The sequence below is a fragment of the Indicator indicator genome, chromosome 2 (assembly GCF_027791375.1).
Source record: "Indicator indicator isolate 239-I01 chromosome 2, UM_Iind_1.1, whole genome shotgun sequence".
NCBI lineage: Eukaryota > Metazoa > Chordata > Aves > Piciformes > Indicatoridae > Indicator > Indicator indicator.
In genome coordinates this window covers 54,322,501-54,342,654 of record NC_072011.1, presented here as the reverse complement: position 1 = coordinate 54,342,654, position 20,154 = coordinate 54,322,501, and the positions used below count along the sequence as shown (strand labels likewise).

Genomic DNA, 20,154 nt, shown 5'->3' with positions numbered 1-20,154 from the left:
TTAAATGTATGGGAGCTGTATATTTGATAGACAAAAGAATTTATGGGCATTTCCAGCAACTGTTAATTGTCTTTCATTGTAGAACAATGACTTTGATAAATTTTCAGATATTTTGTTAAACTCCTCCTGTCCATTTATCATTTTGTGAAACTAATTTGTTTACAGTCCTGAGTTCAAAAAGGAGAGTTGAAGCATACCTTGAAGATGAGAAATAACTGGGATTTTGGGTTTGTTTTTCCCTTTTCAGATAGAGATATGCTTTAACGTAGTATCCCAAGTTGGGGCTGTTCAGCCTGGAGAAGAGGAGACTCCAGGAGGGCTTTATTGTGGTCTTCCAGGGAGCTTACAAGAAAGCCATTTTGCAGGGACTTACTAGAAGAGCTCATAGTGATAGGGAGAGGGGGAGTGGTTTTAAGCTGGAAGAGAGTAAATTTAGACTGTATATTAGGAAGAAATTCTTTACAGTGAGGGTGGTAAGGCACTGGAACGGGTTGCCCAGGGAGGTTCTGGATGCCCCCTTCCTGGAAGTGTTCAAGTCTAGGTTGGACAGGACCTTGAACAACATGTTCTAGTGGAAGATGGCACTCCCCGTGGCAGGGGAGTTGGAACTAGATCATCTTCTTTAAGGTCTCTTCCAACGCAAACCATTCTATGATCCTATGACTTGTCTGAAGAGTTCTCAGTTCCTGTAACTGTTCACATTATCATATGTGAAACTCAAAATAATTGTTTTCTGACATTTAATTTCTGTAAATCTGACACTGGTCACTTTAAAAATTCCTAATATGACAACTTTGGTCTGCATATCAGATTTACTCTGAATGTGTTGCCAGTGCATTGGGTTAATGTAGGCACAACTTCTTTTTCTAATGTATATCATAACCTTCTACATAATATAGATTTATCAGTTATTTCCCCATCTGCCATAGTCTTTTACTAGCTTTTTTAATACTTTCAGCTAAGTTGCATTGTTCTGTTTTTCCTTTCCGCTTTGTGTGTCCCAAGAACTGTGATAGTTCGAGGTTTTTTTTAGTTTTATCATCTTCCTCCCAAATACTTGCACCTGTTCAATCCAAATTTGAGTCACATTCGTCAATAAAGTAGAAATCTCAAAGCTGATGTTTTTAAGGTTTTGAGAAAATAACTTCTAAGGCAGAGAAATGGGATTTAAATTAGTACCTTTCTGAAGATAAAACTACACTGTGAGTACAGCTGTGTTATAAGACGTCAGAGAATCCATACAGGAAAAGATTATGGAAAGTCAGGTTTTAGAATTCTGATGTTCAAGGAACTACTTGATTTTTCTTGTGCTCTTAGCTTGTGATCATGGTAGGTTGTGAAGGCAGCAAAAATCACGGTTCTTTTCAGAGTTGATGAGACACAGATGCAGCATGACTTAAGCTGCAAGAGACCCTGTCTTTATTTAACAGGAAAAGATACACAACTAGAAAGTGAATGCAAATGCAGCTGTCAGTTTAGTGAAAGATGCTGCCTTTCCTTATGAGTTGTACAACTAAATTAGCTTTCCTGTCAGTGTCTGTTTGTTAAATATTTTGTGTGCAGTTAGAGCTTCACATTTTGTTGTATGCTTTAGGTAAAAGTGAACAAAAATGATACTTACTTTTCACTGAAAAGGCGAGTGTGCATTAGTTGAATTAGGAGTTTCAGGGCACATATTAAAGCTGAACACAAGTTGTGGGAACTGTTTTGGAGTAGATGAAAGCAGTTTCTGTATTTCCTCCACCAGTACTTTTATGGTCTGTTTTGGTAAGAGTTAGAGAGGAAATGGGTCAGCCTTTGATGGATACACTAGGATTGCTTCAAATAAACGCAAAGGTTAGTGTAGGCAAACTGTATTTTCTTTATAGTAAAACAAAATCTTCTGTTGAAGACATTACAGTTTATTGCTAGCTGTGGGCTGTTGCTGTAACAGCGTTTTTATAGCCTTGAGTCATGCTAAACTATGGCTCAACTTAATATATGTACCTCAATATGTTGTACATTCCTTATTACAACCTTTGAAATTTCTTGTCCTACTGAATGCAAGTGGTGTTGTAATACTTCTTGTACTTGTTTTTCACCCTATTTCAAATGCAAATATTTTTGTTACAGTAACATCTGCAGTGGTTATTAAAATTACTTCTTAGGTTTAGAAAAGAAGCTTGACAGCTGGTTGTGAAAAGTGGAGAAAGTTGGAAAATTGAATTTTTCTGAATTATAATACTGTAATAGAAATATGCTCCTGAATTTTGAAGACAGGTTTTGGATTGTTTTTTGTGGTTGCTGTTACCATATAAAAAGTTGTAGTAGCATATGTATTCTATACTCAACCTGTTACAAAGGAGCTTCCACTGTCTCAAACTGATCAGGTAGTTCTCATAATCATCCTAAGGAAACATGTCAGAGTAACTACGATGTTAATTCATCTGATAGGTCTAAGAGGTAGTGCACTTGGGATACAGGTGTATTACAGCATGAGACTGTGGTTGTAATTTTTACAGTAAACAAGGTCATTGCCCTGTAATTTGGGAGTTGCGATGAAGAGCCTTAATCTTTTCTCTTGAATATTAATTGCAGAAATGCATAAGATTAAAAGTTGTAATCTGATGGAAATTAAGTGTCTTTACTGCTTGGTGCCTTTTAAGAATTGTATTACCCTTTCCTTCAAAAATGCTGAAGGATGTTTGTTGTTCTTGAGTTTCATCTATTGATCTGGCACCAAAAGTACTTGACAATGTTTTGAGGAGAATTCAGGGCAGGTTGAGGTTAGGTAATACATCCATCTTGGATTTATTTGTGTTTGATCTTGAAGTATTTCATAGAACTAAGGCAACTTTACCTCCATGCTTACACCATTATCGGGAGTAAATTGGTATGTCCACTCTAGGTGCTACATTCATTTTACTGATATACTTATCCCTGTGGATTAAGAATACTGAATCGAGTGAATTAATCGTAAACTATGGTGTAAGACATTAGTGTTCCTGTGTTTGTATTCCCTTTTACTTTGTTCTGCACAGATGTTAGCAGAATGGGCTGCAGGAGATTATATATGCTAGTTATATTCTGGCAAGTTAGCAGAAACCTGCTCATTTTGAGAGCTGTGAATATAGGTTTCATTTCTTGGTGCACCTTCAGTTCCATCAGTTTGCTATAAATGCAAAAGCCTGTGCAGAAGGGCTGAGCAGGCAGCTTGGGGAATTGCTGTCTGTGATGGTTTGAAACTGTCTTTTTAATTTTTCTTTGCAAAGTTCAAACAGAGAAAGTGAAAGAGTGTAAATAAGTCACTATTGGGTGTAAGAAAGCAAAATAGTGATTGTTATAAACACTTCCATTGGATGGATAGAAATGTTTAAGAACTATTACCCAAAACAAAGTAGGCATTCTGTACATTCCGCATTCTGCAGTGGGAGCAGTTGCTGGGCTGTCTGGCTGCTGTTTCTTCTTCTCTTCTGGCGGAAGATAACACACTGACCTTGGCAGCTAAGTTAACAACTTTCTGCTTAACTAACTCTGCTTTTTGCCAGGAGGGTCTGGGGGGGAAGCTCCTGGGAGAGAGGCCCCTTTGGGAAAGGTAGGTCCCCTTTGGGAGGAAGCAAAGGGAGCTTGGTTGTGCTTTTCTGTTGATTGTATATATTTGTTAATGATGTAAATTTTGTATATTTGTACATATTCATTGCATTTCATGGTAGACTGTAGATTCTGCTTGTAAATACAGCTTTCATTCGCTTCCAGACTGAGCTAGCCTGGTTATTGTCGGAGGGGCGGGAATTTCAGCTCACACTGACACACTGTCTCAACCCAAAGAAATGTACTGGAGTTTGTCTGCTTGATTCTTATGGCTCATGTCACAGTAGTGCAGAAGTTTTAGAAAGCCCCTTAAATCTAAGGGCATCTCATTTGTGATGTGAACACCTACAGGGATAGCCATCTTTATGGATGCTTAACAATAAGATTAAAGGGGCTAGCACCCTCCCCATTGTGCAGTTACAGCTACTGAGAAACAGGGGTGAATATATTTAATATCATGTGTTGAGAATTTATACAAATATACCTGAGTTTGCCTCTGGTGGTGGTAAAAATCTCTACTACAAAAGCGGAGGGGGAAAAAAAGAAAAGAAAAAAGACAAGCACTAAACAACCATCCCTACACACCTCCTAAGACCCTCTGTAGTGACTGGAACTTTGAAAAGATGAGGTAAGACTTGGTTTGAAATCATGTCCATGACACACATCTCAAAAGTGTTTTCTAGGTAAATTGACTTCCACTTTTCTTTCTCTGAATTTTCAGAAAATCACTGCTTCATTTGGAATGATTTTTCTACTGTGTAGCTTCTCAGAAATATTTTTGTGTGATTATGAAGTTTTGTGACTCGAATTAAGGAAAAAGTGTAGCATTGTTTCAGAGCTGTCTTGCTCCTTACAGAGCTGTCTTGCTCCTTACAAGATAATATCTACTCTACAAAGAGCCAAAGAAAATGTTAGGTTAAGGGGTAGTAACAGGACTAGAGATTACAGTAGGGCAAAAAAAAAGAGGTATGAGAAATAAAGTGACAGTAGTCTTAGGAATTCAAAATAAGGCCGTCTTTCTACCACTCTTCATGCTTTTGGTGATCTTACAATTGAAATGTTTGAAGCCATTTGGTTTGAAATAAGTATGTCTGAAAATGGTTTAAAAGGAGAATATATAATTTCTGTATGTAAGCTATTTCATGACCAGCTTGAAATTCTTCTAAAACATGCTCTTCAGTTGCCCCATTGTTATTTTAAAATGTGTGTGTGGCCATGACTGTCCATTCAGCCACCACCATCAGGTACCGTTAATACTGCAGTTTGCAGTAGTTGAGAGAGGTAGCTTGTGTGCTATGTGTCCAGATCTACAGCCCTGCTGGTGTGGGTGGAAAAGTATTTATTAGTTCTTCCATCATACTGTAAAACAAAGTGAAGAGTCTTGCTTTTAAATGTCCTCTACATAATTTACTGAGTGTCTTATCAGTTGGCATAATGTAGTAAGGAGCATGAACCGTATTCATTGCGTTACCTCAACAAAAGGATTCTTTTGATGCTTTGATGTGAGAATCCGATTGCTGTACAGGGAGGTTCACAGCCTTTAGAGGATTAGATTTTGGCAGTGATCACTTACTGTTTTGTCTTTCCGTAATTATGTTCATGTAATTCGTGGATGAACTTACCGAAGCATACCGAGTTAAAAGACATGCTAAATGCTAGTGAAATTTGAGAGGAAAGAGCAAAACATTTAAAAGGATAAGGCCTTAAGCAGACATTCTGTGTGTTTAGGGATATTATTCCTTACAGCTGTGTGATTCAGTGATTGCAAGTACCTATGTGTGGTAGGAAACTTAGCACTTAATACTCTAGGATACTGTAGGAGTATGTTATCTCACTATCATGCCACCAAATCAATATTTTAAAAAAATCATACAGATATTAGCTATTTGGGAAAATAGAATTAGTCACTATTAAAAGCAAAAAAGTTGTATATTATGAAAGAATTGATGTCTTAATTTTTGGCGTTTGGGCACTGTCAAGTAATAATTATCCTTAAAAATATTTTACCATAATGAAAACTGTTAAACAGAACACTCTAATATACTGTCAAGGAGGAATATTATATAACACACCCCCACCCCCACCCCCCTTCCTTTCAAGACAGAAATATGGGAAGATAAAAGCAATGTACGCTGATGCGTTGCAGATTATGTAGGACTGATTGGCAGTGCTTTGCCTCAGCAGAAATGCAATAATCTCTATAGGATGGATATCAAAACTCCCTTCAATGACTAAAATGATTTTGGCAGGTAAAATTGTTACAGAGTTTATACTTAACACTTCAGATTCATTTGGTGTTTTTCTTGTGTGTTTTGTTTTTCTCATGAAATATACAGGCATTTCAGTAGGACTATGGAGGAGCTGGTTCATGATCTGGTCTCAGCACTGGAAGAAAGTTCAGAGCAAGCCAGAGGAGGTTTTGCTGATACTGGAGATCATTCTCGAAGCGTATCTTGTCTTTTAAAACGACAGGCAAGAAAAAGGAGGGGACGAAAAAGACGTTCATTTACCACTCATCATCCCTGGGAAACTGGTCACTGCTTAAGTGAAGGTTCTGATTCGAGTTTAGAAGAGTCAAATAAAGACTACAGGGAGAATCATGCTAATAAGAAAGACCACAGTGACTCTGATGACCAGTTGTTGGTTGCTAAACGTAGGCCTTCCTCAAACTTAAATAACATTAGAGGCAAGAGACCTCTGTGGCATGACCCAGATTTGGCTGTTGACAGTTTGGGAAACAGAACTTTGCGCAGGAGAAGAAAGGTAAAACGGATGGCGATAGATCTGCCATCAGAAGTCTCTAATGCGCTGACAATAACTCAACAGCAGGATAACAGCAGAGATCAAGAAATGGACAATAATAATAAATCATACCAACACCAAGAGTTCTCCAAGAGCAAAGTGAAAAAAAGAAAAGTAGCTGCAGCTCGACAAGGACCAGAAATCTTGGATGAAGGGGTGGTTATAGAAAATGAAGACGTGAACCAAGCAAATAAGGACAAAATGGAGTATGAGGAGCAAAAAGGCTCAGATGAGAACATGAGTGACAGGTTATTCTTTCTCTTCCTTTTTACAAAAACTTTGGATAATATTTCTTTTATTACTGTTGCTTGTACTGGGAATCTGTGGACATTTCTTTAATTTCAGAGTTAAAATTTTAACATCAGTAATACCTGTTTTAACAAGTTACTCCTTAATTTATTTTTTTAAAATCTACTACATGAATTGCTCAAGTTATGGAATTCAGTCATGTAGCTGAGAAGTAACCAAGGAAACAATTTCTTGAATTAATACAGTCTAGTTGTTTCAAGATTAAAAATGATAGCGTATACAAATGATAAACATGCTTGTTTTTTCTGGGGTTTTCAAATACTGACAGTTCACAGACAAAAATTAAATGCTTTTCCAATTTCTCCACATGGGTGCTTTGCTTGCTATTTCTATTCTTCAGAAATGTTGTCAGTGTTTAGAGTCGCCATTTAGACAGTATGTTCTTATGTGTCATGGGCATAAAAAGTCTGCAGGTTGCCAAGGATATACACCATTTACGAAATGCAAAAACCAATTTACAGTTCAGAAACACCTGAGCTTACCATTAGAAAAATGAGAGAATGATGGCCCTTTGGCAGTACACCTCATCCATCCATTCCAGACAGCAGTCATACTACAATGGTAATTGTTTCCAAAGTAGTATTTTGACAATAGAGTAAGGTGCAGGTAATTTTTCCACCATACACAAGGGATGTTACCTGGAGGGCCTGGTAAGTTTTATTGTTTATTCCATGTACCTGGTTCTGAATGCAGAAGTGTCAACAAGAAAGACTCATAATGAAACATAATTTTGGTCAATTGTTTGACTGCACTCCCTGGGGTTTTTGTAGACGTTTTGCCTATAAACTGTGAAGCCTGTTCTGCAGTGGAGAGGTAGAACTGAGAATCAGAGTGCCCAGGGATTGACGAGAGCAGACACTGGTTACTGTAAAAACAGCGTTATTGATGACTAACTCCAGTCATTGTCAGAAAAGTTGTTCTAAGTCGTTTGATTACATGTCAGCCTTGTCCCTCACCTGTTAACAATAAGCAACTGAAAGGGCTGAATGAATCCTGATTCTTAAAGATTGTTCTTAAGGTCTAAATGAGTAGAGCAGAAGCAGTGCCTCAAGGCAGCCAGTGTGTAAGGTCAGATACCTGCTTTGACAGGCAAGACAGGGAAGTGTGTTGTCAGGAAGCCTATAGAAAACTACTGTTTTCTCTGATACTGAGAATCTGTTCCCCCAAATTTGGTACCTAAAGACAGATTGTCAAATTTCTTTGGAGCTAGGAACCATTGCATAGTTTATTACATGTCCATAATCTTGTTATTTTCTTATTTAGAAAATGTTTTCTGTTATGTTCCAACTCAAAACTTCTGTAGGTAATTTTTGGGTAAAGAGAAGAATGATCAATATGTCAGTCCTCTTGTAAACTCCCAAAGCTGTGCTACGTATATATATTATTATTTTTCCCAGCAAAGCAAACATTATTGATTTTAAAATTCATGTTCCTTTTTAAAATGCCTAATGCTTTTGATACACCAAATGCTGTCACTTTATTCAAATCATAGCTCAGATGTTTGTCTCTGGCCCCAGTAAATGGCCTTTTAAATTATTCTCATCTTTGTAGTGTTTTCTGCTTATGCACGTGGTTGAGTGATGGTCTGTCATTCTACTGAATTTCTTGCAGTGATTACCTGTACCAAAAGATTTGGAAACCACTGAATTAAAAAAAAATTCCATAATGTGATTTAAATTCACCATGTCTAAGCCTCTTGGGTACATCCTGTATCTGCATATTTTGTGTGTGAATAATTTTAACTAATTTTAAACTAACTTCACTTAAATGCAGTAGTGTCTCTGTCTGAGATCATTTACCTAGGAGAATCAGAAGCAATTGGCAAACTCTGTTCCTAAGAATACGTTCTAAAAGCAAAAACTGAGGTTTTAAAAGGGAACATGAGTTTTCTAAGTTTGTGCAAGACATGAACTAACAAAGCATCTTGGGTAAGACTCATGCTTCAGCAGTACCTACTGAAGAGGGAAAATAAAGTGCATACAAAGCTGCTCTAATTTTGTACATTTGTGTGTATGCAGTTTAGTAGTAATCCCAAAAAGGGTTAATTTTTTAGAAGTTCAGTTTTTAAAAAGAAAACAAATCCAGTAGCTTTTAAATGGGAGTTGTTGCTCATATCTAAAATTGGTGAGTTATTTCCAGTGTATACACAGAATTACTTCAAAATAACATATTTGAAGCGCACATTACAAGAGCTAAATGACCCTTCTTCTGCAGGTTTTGTGTTCAAACACCAAACACTAACAGGATATTAAGGGTTGAGGAATAGTATGAGAAGTCTTCAAGCTTGTAAAATGGCAGCATGTAAAGGATCCCAGCGATGGTTTTGAGCACTGGAAATGAGCTTTTCATCATCAGAACTTGACCTTTGCTCATTCTCCCTTATCCTCAGTGCTTAAACTCCTTGGCTAATTTAAGACAAGTTTGGCAATGCATGGAGTTCTGGATGGTATTTAATTGCTGCAAGCTTTGGTAATTGTTTGAGTGACTAAATCAAGAGAAATCTCAATTGCCTCTTTCAAAAGAGAGCAGCAGTGAGACTTGGGTGCGCCCACCCACTGGTTTGCCAGTCAGTGCCAGTACAGTGGCTGATCAGTTCTGGGTGACTAGCTTTGTTAGTAATAGAGGTCACAAGTTGCATATGAAGCCAAGGTATGGGACAGTTTACTAGTAATAATAATAAATAAGAATAATTTCTTCTTCGTTTCCACAAATGTATAAATAAAACTGTGAAAGCTTTTTGAATAGCAGAGCAGTTTCATATACATTTTTGCTTGAATACACTATTTTACAGGACTAAAAGGGATCTGTGCCTTTTTCCTTTTCCCTGGAAACATTGCCAAGAGTGGAATTCTCAATTCAAAAGCAAAGCAATTAGCAATATACAGTTCAAAATTATATTAAAACTGGAAATAAATTCCATTGTAACAGCTTTCATGTACTTAGATATTAAGGTATTGAGTTCAGAGGTTTTGAATTTATTCAGTGAAATGATTGTCATGTAGCAATTATCTTGGCTGTGATCCCTGCCCTATTTGACTGCGTCATGAGATGAATGAACAGTGTGGCTTGAATTTGTGTGGTGAACTGATTTTTGTTTGTTTGTTTTTCAAATTGTTCTACACTTCAGTGTAAGTAAAACGCATTTAAATTTTGCTAAGAATATTACTTCCTTAGCAGAGGTACTCTGATAATAATGAAATAAATCATTTACGAAAAAATCATTTGAAGTGAAACTCACCAAGTCATCATCTGTGTTATTAAAAGGCAAGTCTACTTTACTATTTGGAGACATGTGAAATATTGTTTGTAATAATATTTATGCAGCAAAGAACAAAATACTTTACCTATTGATGTCTGTGAATTTAGACAGAAGTTTGTGCAATATTTTATATTCGTCTTGTAATTTTAAGGCCATAATGGAAGTCACAGAAAAGTGCCTCATACTGCTATTATGATCATTGATCATATTTAGACTCTTTAGGGTGACCCTTATTTTTATTTAATTGGCTACCTTTGTTATAAACTTGTTTCTTTCTCCCCAAGTAGAAAGTTGTGAAATCTTAAGCAGTGTCTTTTCCCGGAATATTTGCAAACGATGTTCAGAAAGGTAATTTGATTTTTAGGCTCTTATTTCATGTGCTGAAGGAAGGCTTAGGCTGCTTTTGATTGAGACTTTTCCTATTTTATTGAGCACTGGTGTTCCAGGATCAAGCTGAATTGCACAGCATAAGAAGGGGAACAGTGAGCATTTGATGAAAACAGATAATAAAATGCATCAATTGTGTCAGCACCTCGTTGCAGTCACATCTGGCTTACTGTCAGGGTACCATTAGATTCCTGTGGTTTTATGTGCCAAAAATAATATGCTTTGTAGTTAATGGAACTAGGATATTTGCAGTTTGATTAAAAAAAATCATCCTATTTTCTTTCTGATCTCTGTTGGGCTTAAGTTCAATCTGAGCACAGCCTTGTCTCCTTAAAATTTTACAACTGAAAGATCAATTGTTCTTTTGATCTGTTTCTTTCTTTCTCTTATTACAGTGAATCCAGCAGTCTGAGCAGCAGTGATGCTGGTTTGTTTACCAATGATGAGGGAAGACAAGGTATTGAAACAATCTTTCCCTTCTCCACCCCTCAAACCACATCAATTGCAGTTCTGTAAGCGTTACAAGTTATTTCATAGGTTAATCTCTGTATTCCAGTCGCTATTACTGTTTTACTGAGCTGAAGAATAGCTTCCTGTCTAGGTTTTTTGAAACGTTACCAGAGGCTGTCCTGAATCCATGACTTACTCAAAAACTGTTTTGAGAAGCAGTCTCTAATATAACAAACTTAATTACAACTTGAGCATTTCCGAAGGCTTATCTCTTAAATTTTAATTCTTTGGTTGCTCCAATTTTCAGACAGGACTCTGTGATCTCAGTTCTTCTTCACAAACTATTTTTGAGATGCCTTTTTTCTTTCTTTTCTTCCAGATTGATATTGGCAGGATTTTGTAGTTCTTTTTCATTCAGTAATTTCAAACAGACTACTTCTTCAGCAGTTTTAAGATTGAGATTAGAAGGTGCATGTTGTTTAAAGTCTCTCCTGTGAAAAATTTTTCTTTAATCTGAAATACAGTGAAGATTCACAATTTTCCTGTAGCATACATAATGTTCTCGCGTGTTTTTGTGTGATAAAACTATTGAGGATGTAAGTATAAGATTTTTTTTATCTTCAGTGTTTATCACCATCTTTAAGTGTAACACATTTACCTGTATTATGCTAGCATCTTAGTGCCCAGCTCATGGACTAGGAATTTGCTGCTTTTAACAGTATACAAAAATGAGGCAAAAAGAGTAGTCTGCTAGGTGATAAAGACTTCCCCCCACCCCTCCATTTGCAGTTCTAATATAATGAGATTTTCTGAAGCATTTTGCCACAGTCTGCTTCATTGTGTACAAGAAAACAAATCCTGGCCCATTCCATAGATTCAGGTTAAAGGAATATTCGTGGTCTTTTTGTTTATTTGTTTCCTTTTCTTCCTAAAATGTAATTCATTGTTTTATGTTTTTTTGTCTCCTAATTTGTTATATTAGGGAGGTGATTTTTCAGACTTAGAACAGATGTTACCTTCCTTGCTCAGCAGTAACTTGTGGTGCATAACCTGTGCTACCTGGTTTTAGTTGTGAAATGCATAGCTTTTTTTGAAGAACTTAGGTTCTCTATGAAAGTTTAGACTGATCTTTTAACTTCAATATTTCAGTTCTTTTAAGTGTTTCAACAGAAGATAGATGAAAAAGATTTGGTTTTACTTCCCTATATGAATTTCCCTTTTGACCTGCAATATTTAAAGCATTTATCCTCTGTATTTCAATGTAACATCACTGATCACATTTTGTAATTACGTATATATGATGTATTTGTATCAATATTTTTATCCTTAAATACTGAACTAAATTATTTAAATCTTTGAATAATATGGTTGAAAACATCTAAATTACTTTCTGGTTTTCTTATATATTTTGAGGGAGGAGAAAAAGGGAGGGATAGATGAACAATAGTGTTATTTCACTGGTGTGGTGTTGCCATTTTTAGTGTTGGTTCTTTATAGTAAAGCTGTAGTTGTTATTTTTGAACCTTGAATCAGTTTGATTGTAATTTTCAAGCAGAAAGTATTAGACCTGAAATAGTATTCTGAAATATAAATGAGAAGAACAACAATAAATAAACTTGAAGGATATTATCAGGACAAAACAGCATTTTTGATTTTTTTTTTTTTTTTTTTTTTTAATCTCTAGTTAGAACTAATTATTTTGTGGCTATGATCAGAGGATCATTAACTTCACCCTTGATCTCAGACATTGAAGCTTTGGTTTTGTGAAGACTTCCCTAAAAGTACTAGTAGAGATGCTACTATAAAACTAGAATTGTTTGTTTTCTAAAAACACTTACTCCTTGTCCCAAGAAAATGCCAGTAATTTTTATCTTTGTGTTCCCTATATGAAGTAAGATGAGGTTATTTTATCTCTGTAAATTAATTTGTAGCTGAACTGAGACACAGAAAATTGTAAAGAATGAAGGAAAGAGAATAAATCTGATAAAAGCAAAGGAAAAGCCTAGATGAGAGAAGAGAACAGGATGAGAATGTATTAAGGGAAGAACTGGCTGATTTTTTTTTTTTTTTTTTGGTCCATTTTTAAAGGTAGATTCTGATTCCTGTGTCCCTTCTACAGGATATCAGAACATCAGCATCTTGACCTCATTTGTACTTCAAATTTTCTGCACTTCTGACTTCAGGTTTTTTGCTAAGTCAAGTGGAGAACCAGAGACTGATTAATGCTGCCTGATGAATTATTTGGTTTAAATGATATCCCTGCCATCATTCAGAAATTTGGGTAGCAGGGAAGAAGGGGATCCTGCTCTTCAGGGCAACACTTTTCCGTTCTGTGTCTCTGAGATTAAGAACCATATCTCATTTATTGTAGACAAATACTCTTTACAAACCCCTAATTAATCCCCAAAGACTATGTATCCTAAGGGACAGATACTGTAGAAAAGGCAGCAATTTCTCTGAGCAGTTGGCTACTCAGTTAGACAGTTAAGTATATCATTCTTAACTTTGGAGTTGCCTGACCTTGCACCTTTTACTATTTTCAAAAAAATTGCTTCAGAAAGCAAACTGAAGTAAATTCCAGCACAGTAACTATACTTCTGTGCACAGGCTCTTGGAAAGTTTCAACTTTTATAGTTTGATTTAAGAATGCCAGATGTAGCTGAGATTGGGGGTAGTAATGGGTTAACCACTAAATATATTTTAATTGCCATCAATAGCTAAGATAAAATTGCTGAGACTTGAAAAGTCTTCGTCTTATGTGGTGTGCTAACAGGTTTTTGTTGTTGTGTTTTTTGTGGTTTTTTTTAATTGTCCTTCTTCCTTTCCAGCCTGCTTCTGTTCTAGTCTCATAGCTTGTTTTGTGTTTGACTTTTTTTTTTTTTTTTTGGGTTGGTTTGGGTTTTTTTGGTACCTATGAAGTCCACCCCTGAACCTACCTATGCTTGTCCTCTTTTTCCAAGTTATCCAGGTGATTACATTTGGTCATGTGAGAGGGCAAAAGGATCTTTCTTGCTGTCCTCCTTTCTACTATCAAATTACCTTCTGGCAGAAGTAATTGGTACTCTGCGTTTTGCAGTCTCAATATGGCTAATGTTTTTCTTCTGTGAAACATTGCGTACCATATAGGGTTAGCCAGGAAAAGGATAAAGATTAAGGAAAATGCTCAATGCAGGTACAGTCAGTGAAGAAGATGGATGCTGAACTACTAACAAACCACGAGTGAATTGTTACCTCTCTTCAGAATATAATGGCTTAACACAAGGGCTAAACTCCCTGATCCCCCAACACAAAAGTGAGGGGAAAATTAACACACAAAACTCAGGACTGAGATAAGGAGTTTAATATAACATGAGATATAATCACAATGCATAATTACCTTAGCTAATAATCTAATAACAATACAATGCATGATTACCTTAGCTTAGCCTATTTGCAAAAGAAGCACAGTGAAATACAGGGGAAATATAAAACATAATACCAAAACCGGCAGCTACCTGACTCCCATCTGTCATGCCGCCATGCCTGCACCCAAGATCCCAGAACCCAGGAGTAGCAACCGGAACAGGAGCCTGCACCCAAGATCCCAGAACCCAGGAGCAGCAACCAGAACAGATTGCATGTTGCAATCTGAACTTCAAGCCCCATAATACTTTGCTCCAGTTAGCACTTGCATTTTTCGAAGCTATTGTGACTGCAGCATGGTGTGAATTACAGTAGCAGGTTCAACTCAATCCATTGATACAGCTATCCAAAAGCCAAAATCCTATGCAAACATGAAGCCCTTGAGCCTTTGCATATGGAGGTGGGAGAGCCTGTCAACAATGTAATTGAAAGAACTGAACCTGTTAGCACACCACATAAGACGAAGACTTTTCAAGTCTCAGCAATTTTATCTTAGCTTCCTTGTTCATAAAAAACATTGCAAAACAGACATCTATGAACATTGTTAAAAATGTTAATGATAAGCAGTGTTATGGGTAGTGTAGAAATTTTTTACAAGGACTTCCAAAATGAAGTGTCTTATGTTGCAACATATAATAAATACACCTCTGTCATAGTCCTAGCTAGTAGGGTCATCTGCAGTTTCAGTGTCCTTAAAGTGCCTTTGTAAAGACCTATAAAGTCAAAAGGCACTTTTTAAGTTAAGCTTCCAATACAATGTTTACAAAATTGTAATATTAGTAAAACACTCTTTGTTTTTCCAAAACAGCAGTAATATCAAAATTTAAAAAAGCGAATTGCAAGTATATTAGTTTATTGCATTGCAAATAAAATGTATTCTGCAACCCTAGTCCATCTACACATACTAGTACACTTGGGAAGATCCAAAGTTGACTTAAGCCCTCTTAAATCATGACACGCAGCACTTGTGAAATACCCTTTAAGATCTAAGCAAGTAGGTAAGAAAATTATACTAATAAAGTGTTAAACACTTAATATTGGAGAAGGTCAGGGAATGTCAGAGTTCCACTGTGGAGTTGGCTAAGCTTTTAAAGATAGCTGTTCCCTATTTTATGATTAAATATATATTCATTACTGTGTCCTTTATGAAGATGAACCACTAATGATTCAGTATATGAGAATTCCATTCTTTTGTCTTCTCTGTCAAGAAACTAATTTGGACCTTGTATAACATCTCAGTAGCTGCAGGTGTCAGGGTATCGTTCTCAATATAAGAAAGAAATGGAATTTTCAGTGTCAGGTATAACCCCTAACTTTGAATGGTTTTGACTTATTAGTTTAGTCTTTGCAAGTGAAAAAGAAATAACATGAAGTTGTCTGTGACCTGAGTAATCAAAATCCTAAATATCATATGTGGATCACAGTGGTGGAGAGGAGCATAAAAATGAGGTCATGTGGTGTTCTTGGTGCAACTTATTAACAATAAACGTGTACAGTTGTACTCCAGAGTAGATATGATACTACTTTGGATGGAAGGCATGAGAGAAAGCTTTCTCCATGTGAAATTTTCGAGCTTCAATCAGAAGAACTAGCTGCTTAAATGGAACGGTGTTTGAATGGTGTCTTCCTATCCCTTTTGCCAAGGTAGTTCTGTAGAGCACAAAGAGCAAGATGTGATTTGCCTCTGTGGATGGGTAGCTTAAGATTCTGCTTTCCTGAAGCTCCTTGTATGTGTTACACTGAGTCTTCTGATGTCTCCAAAGGAGTATTAGAGCTATTAGGAGTATGGGGTTTTGTACGTAGGAAGAGGCACACTGTGCATGGAAATGAGAGAGGCCTCCTATGGTATTTCTAGTCCATGTGCTGTTGCTGTCTGTGTGCAAGTTGGTGAATAGTGGAGTAGCACAGTATCCAAGTAGTGCTTGTAGGACGCTGATGCTGAGCTCTTTTCATGATGGCTTCTTGGAGTAGGCTGTGCTTCTTACAGATGAGCACATGTACCCCATGTAATCTGGGTGTTTTGAAATGAAAGAAGACTATGAAGAGGAGAGTAACTCCACTGCGTGAAGGGGATGTCTTTTTGTTAATAATCCTGTACTGCTTTAGGTAAATAAATACGATTCAGGTGAAACAGTTCTGCTATTCTGAACGTGAAACTGATGGAGTCTGTGTCCACAGAGAAACCATAAGCCCACATAAATCATTTTCTAAACTTCTTAAAGAGAAAGGCAAATAATTTAATGTGAAGGGATAGTAATTAGATGAATATGTAGACTCAGCAATATAGAGTGAAAATTAGGGAAACAGTAACTGGGGGGAAGGGAAAGCATAAATATAATTAAGTTAAGCCAGGGACTGAAGTGCCTTAAAATTTTAGAGTTGAGGTTGACATTTCTGAGCCTTAAATTTATTTTGTGGGTTTTGTTTGTACTGATGAGTACAGCTATAATTGAATGTAAATTGCTTTGAAATAATTCCTTGAAGCATTAGCCTTAGCCACAAACAAGTTTGTATTTTAAATATCTGGCTAGGAGAATGCATGGGCTCAGAGATCAGTTAATGGGCATCTGGAGGTCATTTTGCCTTTCCTGTAGCTTGGATAAATGCAATCATTTTCTGTAGTCTTGTACTGAATCAGCATCCAGAAGAGGAATGAACAGTGTACTGAATCTTTTGAAGTCAGAAATATTGCTTTAAATTTTTATTAAGTTCATGCTTGCCATGGATACCATGTTGTCTTTTGAGAGCCACAAATTAAGTAAGAAGAAATGGAAGTGTTTGGTTACCATATTCTTGAGTGGGGAGGTTCCTTGTTATCTTACCTATAGAAATGAGGTTGGGAATTGATTAAATTCAGCAGTCTTCCCTGACTCCTTTTGAAAATGGGATCCCTTCAGGGTTGGAGCAATTGGTAATCAAAGAGATGGTGGGAGCTCTCACCTGGATAAGAATAGTAGTAATAGGTTTATGCTCACCTCAAGGTGATAATATGATTGAAAATAATCAAAGGGTTCAGAGTTGTTTAAAGTGTACAGACAAGGAAGCTAAAATCCAGATACACCTGCTGTCACTGCTGTCATGTAGGAAAAGCCTGTGAGGTTCAGATCTTAGGTCTGCATTTGGCAGTAACCAACATAAGTGCTAAGGAAAGTGCATGTATTAGTGGAGGAGATAAGATGTCTTAATGGATGGTTCCTATTGCACAGAAAGGGAAAGTCCAGCCCAGTCTTAAATTCTCTTTCTTCCAAGACTGCATTGCATTCCTCTTACAGGATTCTGTCCTCAAGCTGATTTTGAAAGCCAGTTTAGGAATTCTCTATTTACTTTCATATCTGATTTATGTTTAGCAAGACTTCTTTTCAGTTCCTGATAGTATTCCTTGTTAGCCAAAGTGTCTAGAGCTCTCATGACAAAATATTCAGAAAAAGTTTGGAAAATCAAAACAAAGGAGTTAAAACTTAATTGTGAACCACAGATCAAAATGAAAAGATGTGATTCTCCTTCCACAACTATCTCCATTCATTATTTTTAGATGTTCTCCAGAGAAACCATACCTGGATGTAATGAAAGGAGATAGAATTAATGGTGAATGCCTTTGTGAAATGGCATAGCTATAAATAAGGGTTACAATAAATATGGAGAGTAAGCTGAAATGCTCCAGGAATGCAAAGGAACTTAAATTTTATTTGGGGCTGTATCTCTTTGCATCTCTGTTTTCCCCTCCTATCCAAATTATTCTCTAGTCTCTGCTAATTCTGCTTTTAGTTGTTATCATTAAAGATGTAAAGATCACATTTCACCTGCAACTGATCACTGAGAGCTTTTAATTATTTTATATTTTTCTTGAAGTACATGTCCCAGTGAATGTTTGGAGCTATTAGTCTTGAAGTATTCTTTTCCTTTCAACAATTAATTTGGATAAAGTGTGTTGAATTTTATTTTTCCTCAGATTTTGTGTTGGGTCTTCATTATTTTTATTTTCCCATTTTAGGGTTGAGTGGCAATGAAATTTCACAGAAATGCTTTTTGTTCTTCAAAATTTTATCTAATAAATCTTGCATTTATGTCTTGCTTGGTTCTGTCTAATCAAAAATTGAAATGCCAAACAAATAATTTATATGCAGAAATAGTGTAGCATGGTTTGGATACTTTGCAATTGAATTAAAATGTACAGCACATACTTTGAAATCTAATTTTGGGGTCTAAGAAAGGTAATTTGCCATGTCTTATATGAAGATGTCTCTGTGGTTTGTATAAAAGAAGGTGTTATAAAATAACCATAACAATTTTATTTTTGCTTGCCAGTGTGTTTATGAGCTAAGTTTTTAAGATCGTATTTTCAGTCTGGTTTTATTCTGGCCTTCAAATCCAGGTATTTTAATAGTACATCTATAAATATTGACAGTAAAAATGACCAGCTTTGTGGTATAATGCAGTATAATTCTCAATCATATGATACTGTCAGTTTTCATTTAAAATCAACTTTTTCAAAACTTATTTCTAAATGAACTTAATCAGATTAACTTCATTTAGTCACATCTGCTCATGATTGTTTTCCCCTTTTACTAGCCATACAAATCATGAAATTAAGCTAATTATATACCATTATCAGCTGCAAAGAACTAGTTTCACAGTTTTATACCTTTTAATTCCCTGCAGGAGATTAAGACTTGTTTTTTGTTAATATGTAAAGTGCAGTAATTTAAATGGATTTCCCCGCAGTTATTGCCAAAGGATTAACTAGTTTATTATTGTTTTTCACTGGTGTAAATTGGTTTTAAAACATTACATTTTATGTGGTTTCATTGATGGCAATGCTTCTCATGCTATTGAGAAACATTTTCCAAACAGAACTGCTGCATACAAGTAATTGTTATACAGCTATAAAGCAAAAGAAATAATTGTCCTGCCCGAGTTTTTGCTGATGGTAACATCTGATTTTTATCTTCTCTACTCCTCCCTCTGTTTTGGGGTCTTGGGGGGTATACTGCCCTTATACAGGTGATGATGAGCAGAGTGATTGGTTTCATGAAAATGAATCTGGTGGAGCATGTGGAATTACAGGGGTCATTCCATGGTGGGAACAAGAAGACTCTACAGAACTGGAAAAAGAATTGCCTGATCCAGTCTTTGAAAGTATCTTAACTGGTACTTTCCCTCTTATGTCCCACTCGGGGAGGAGAGGTAAGTAGCAATCAAGCAAATGCAAGCTGTAGAATCAGTTGAGTAGAATAGAAAGATATCTGTGCATTGTACAAAAGATGTGAAATGCTGACCAGGTTTTGGAAATACAAGTTTGTTTCCTTGAACTATTTAATTTTTAAGACGTAATTAGAAATACTTTTTAAAAAGTCAATGACAGAAAAGTTGGAAAGAGTAAAACTTGGCTCATTTTGATAGCCTGGTCTTACTTGTTATCTCAGTGTTTGCACTGAGAATTATGAAGCTTTATTTGAAGTGAATGTTACATTCCATTTGGTTCCTGGCTTCTGTGATAATATTTGTAATTTTATAGAAGTTGATTAATTCGAGGGCTGGAAGGACTGGTCTGGACATCTGCTTTGCTTTACTTTATGATCAGGCCATATTGTTTGTAGAGAAGAGAGAACAATTCCTTTAAAGCAAGGATTGTGATTGTAACATAGAAAATATCAAATATTTTTTTCTTTAAGAGACAATTGTGGATCCACCGCAACCAATGGTAGGTTATACCAATGTTAGATTGCATTTATACCTAGGAACCTGCTCTTGTCTAAAGATTGAAATTGTCAGACCTCAGCTTACCACTAAATAATTTTGTTGAATCTTCCCTCTGTGACAAGGATCTCATTCATATTCAAATACGGATCTTTGTATGAGACGTGGTCAAATCATTTTTGAATGACTCCGAACTCTGAGTATCTTTAATACTTTCATGAGGCTTATTTTCCAGATGCTTGGAATTATTTGGTCACTGCATATTCACCAGATTTAAC

At 36.2% G+C, this 20,154-nt stretch overlaps 1 protein-coding gene across 1 annotated transcript in view; it reads left to right on the top strand.

The window, feature by feature from the left end:
* GPATCH2 (G-patch domain containing 2) overlaps nt 1-20,154 on the top strand; it is a 123,007-nt gene that overhangs the window by 2,512 nt on the left and 100,341 nt on the right. The window contains exons 2-4 of the mRNA XM_054399189.1: nt 5,907-6,620; nt 10,723-10,784; nt 19,181-19,363. Coding sequence (XP_054255164.1) covers nt 5,907-6,620; nt 10,723-10,784; nt 19,181-19,363 — 959 coding nt within the window. The remainder of the gene's footprint in view (nt 1-5,906; nt 6,621-10,722; nt 10,785-19,180; nt 19,364-20,154) is intronic.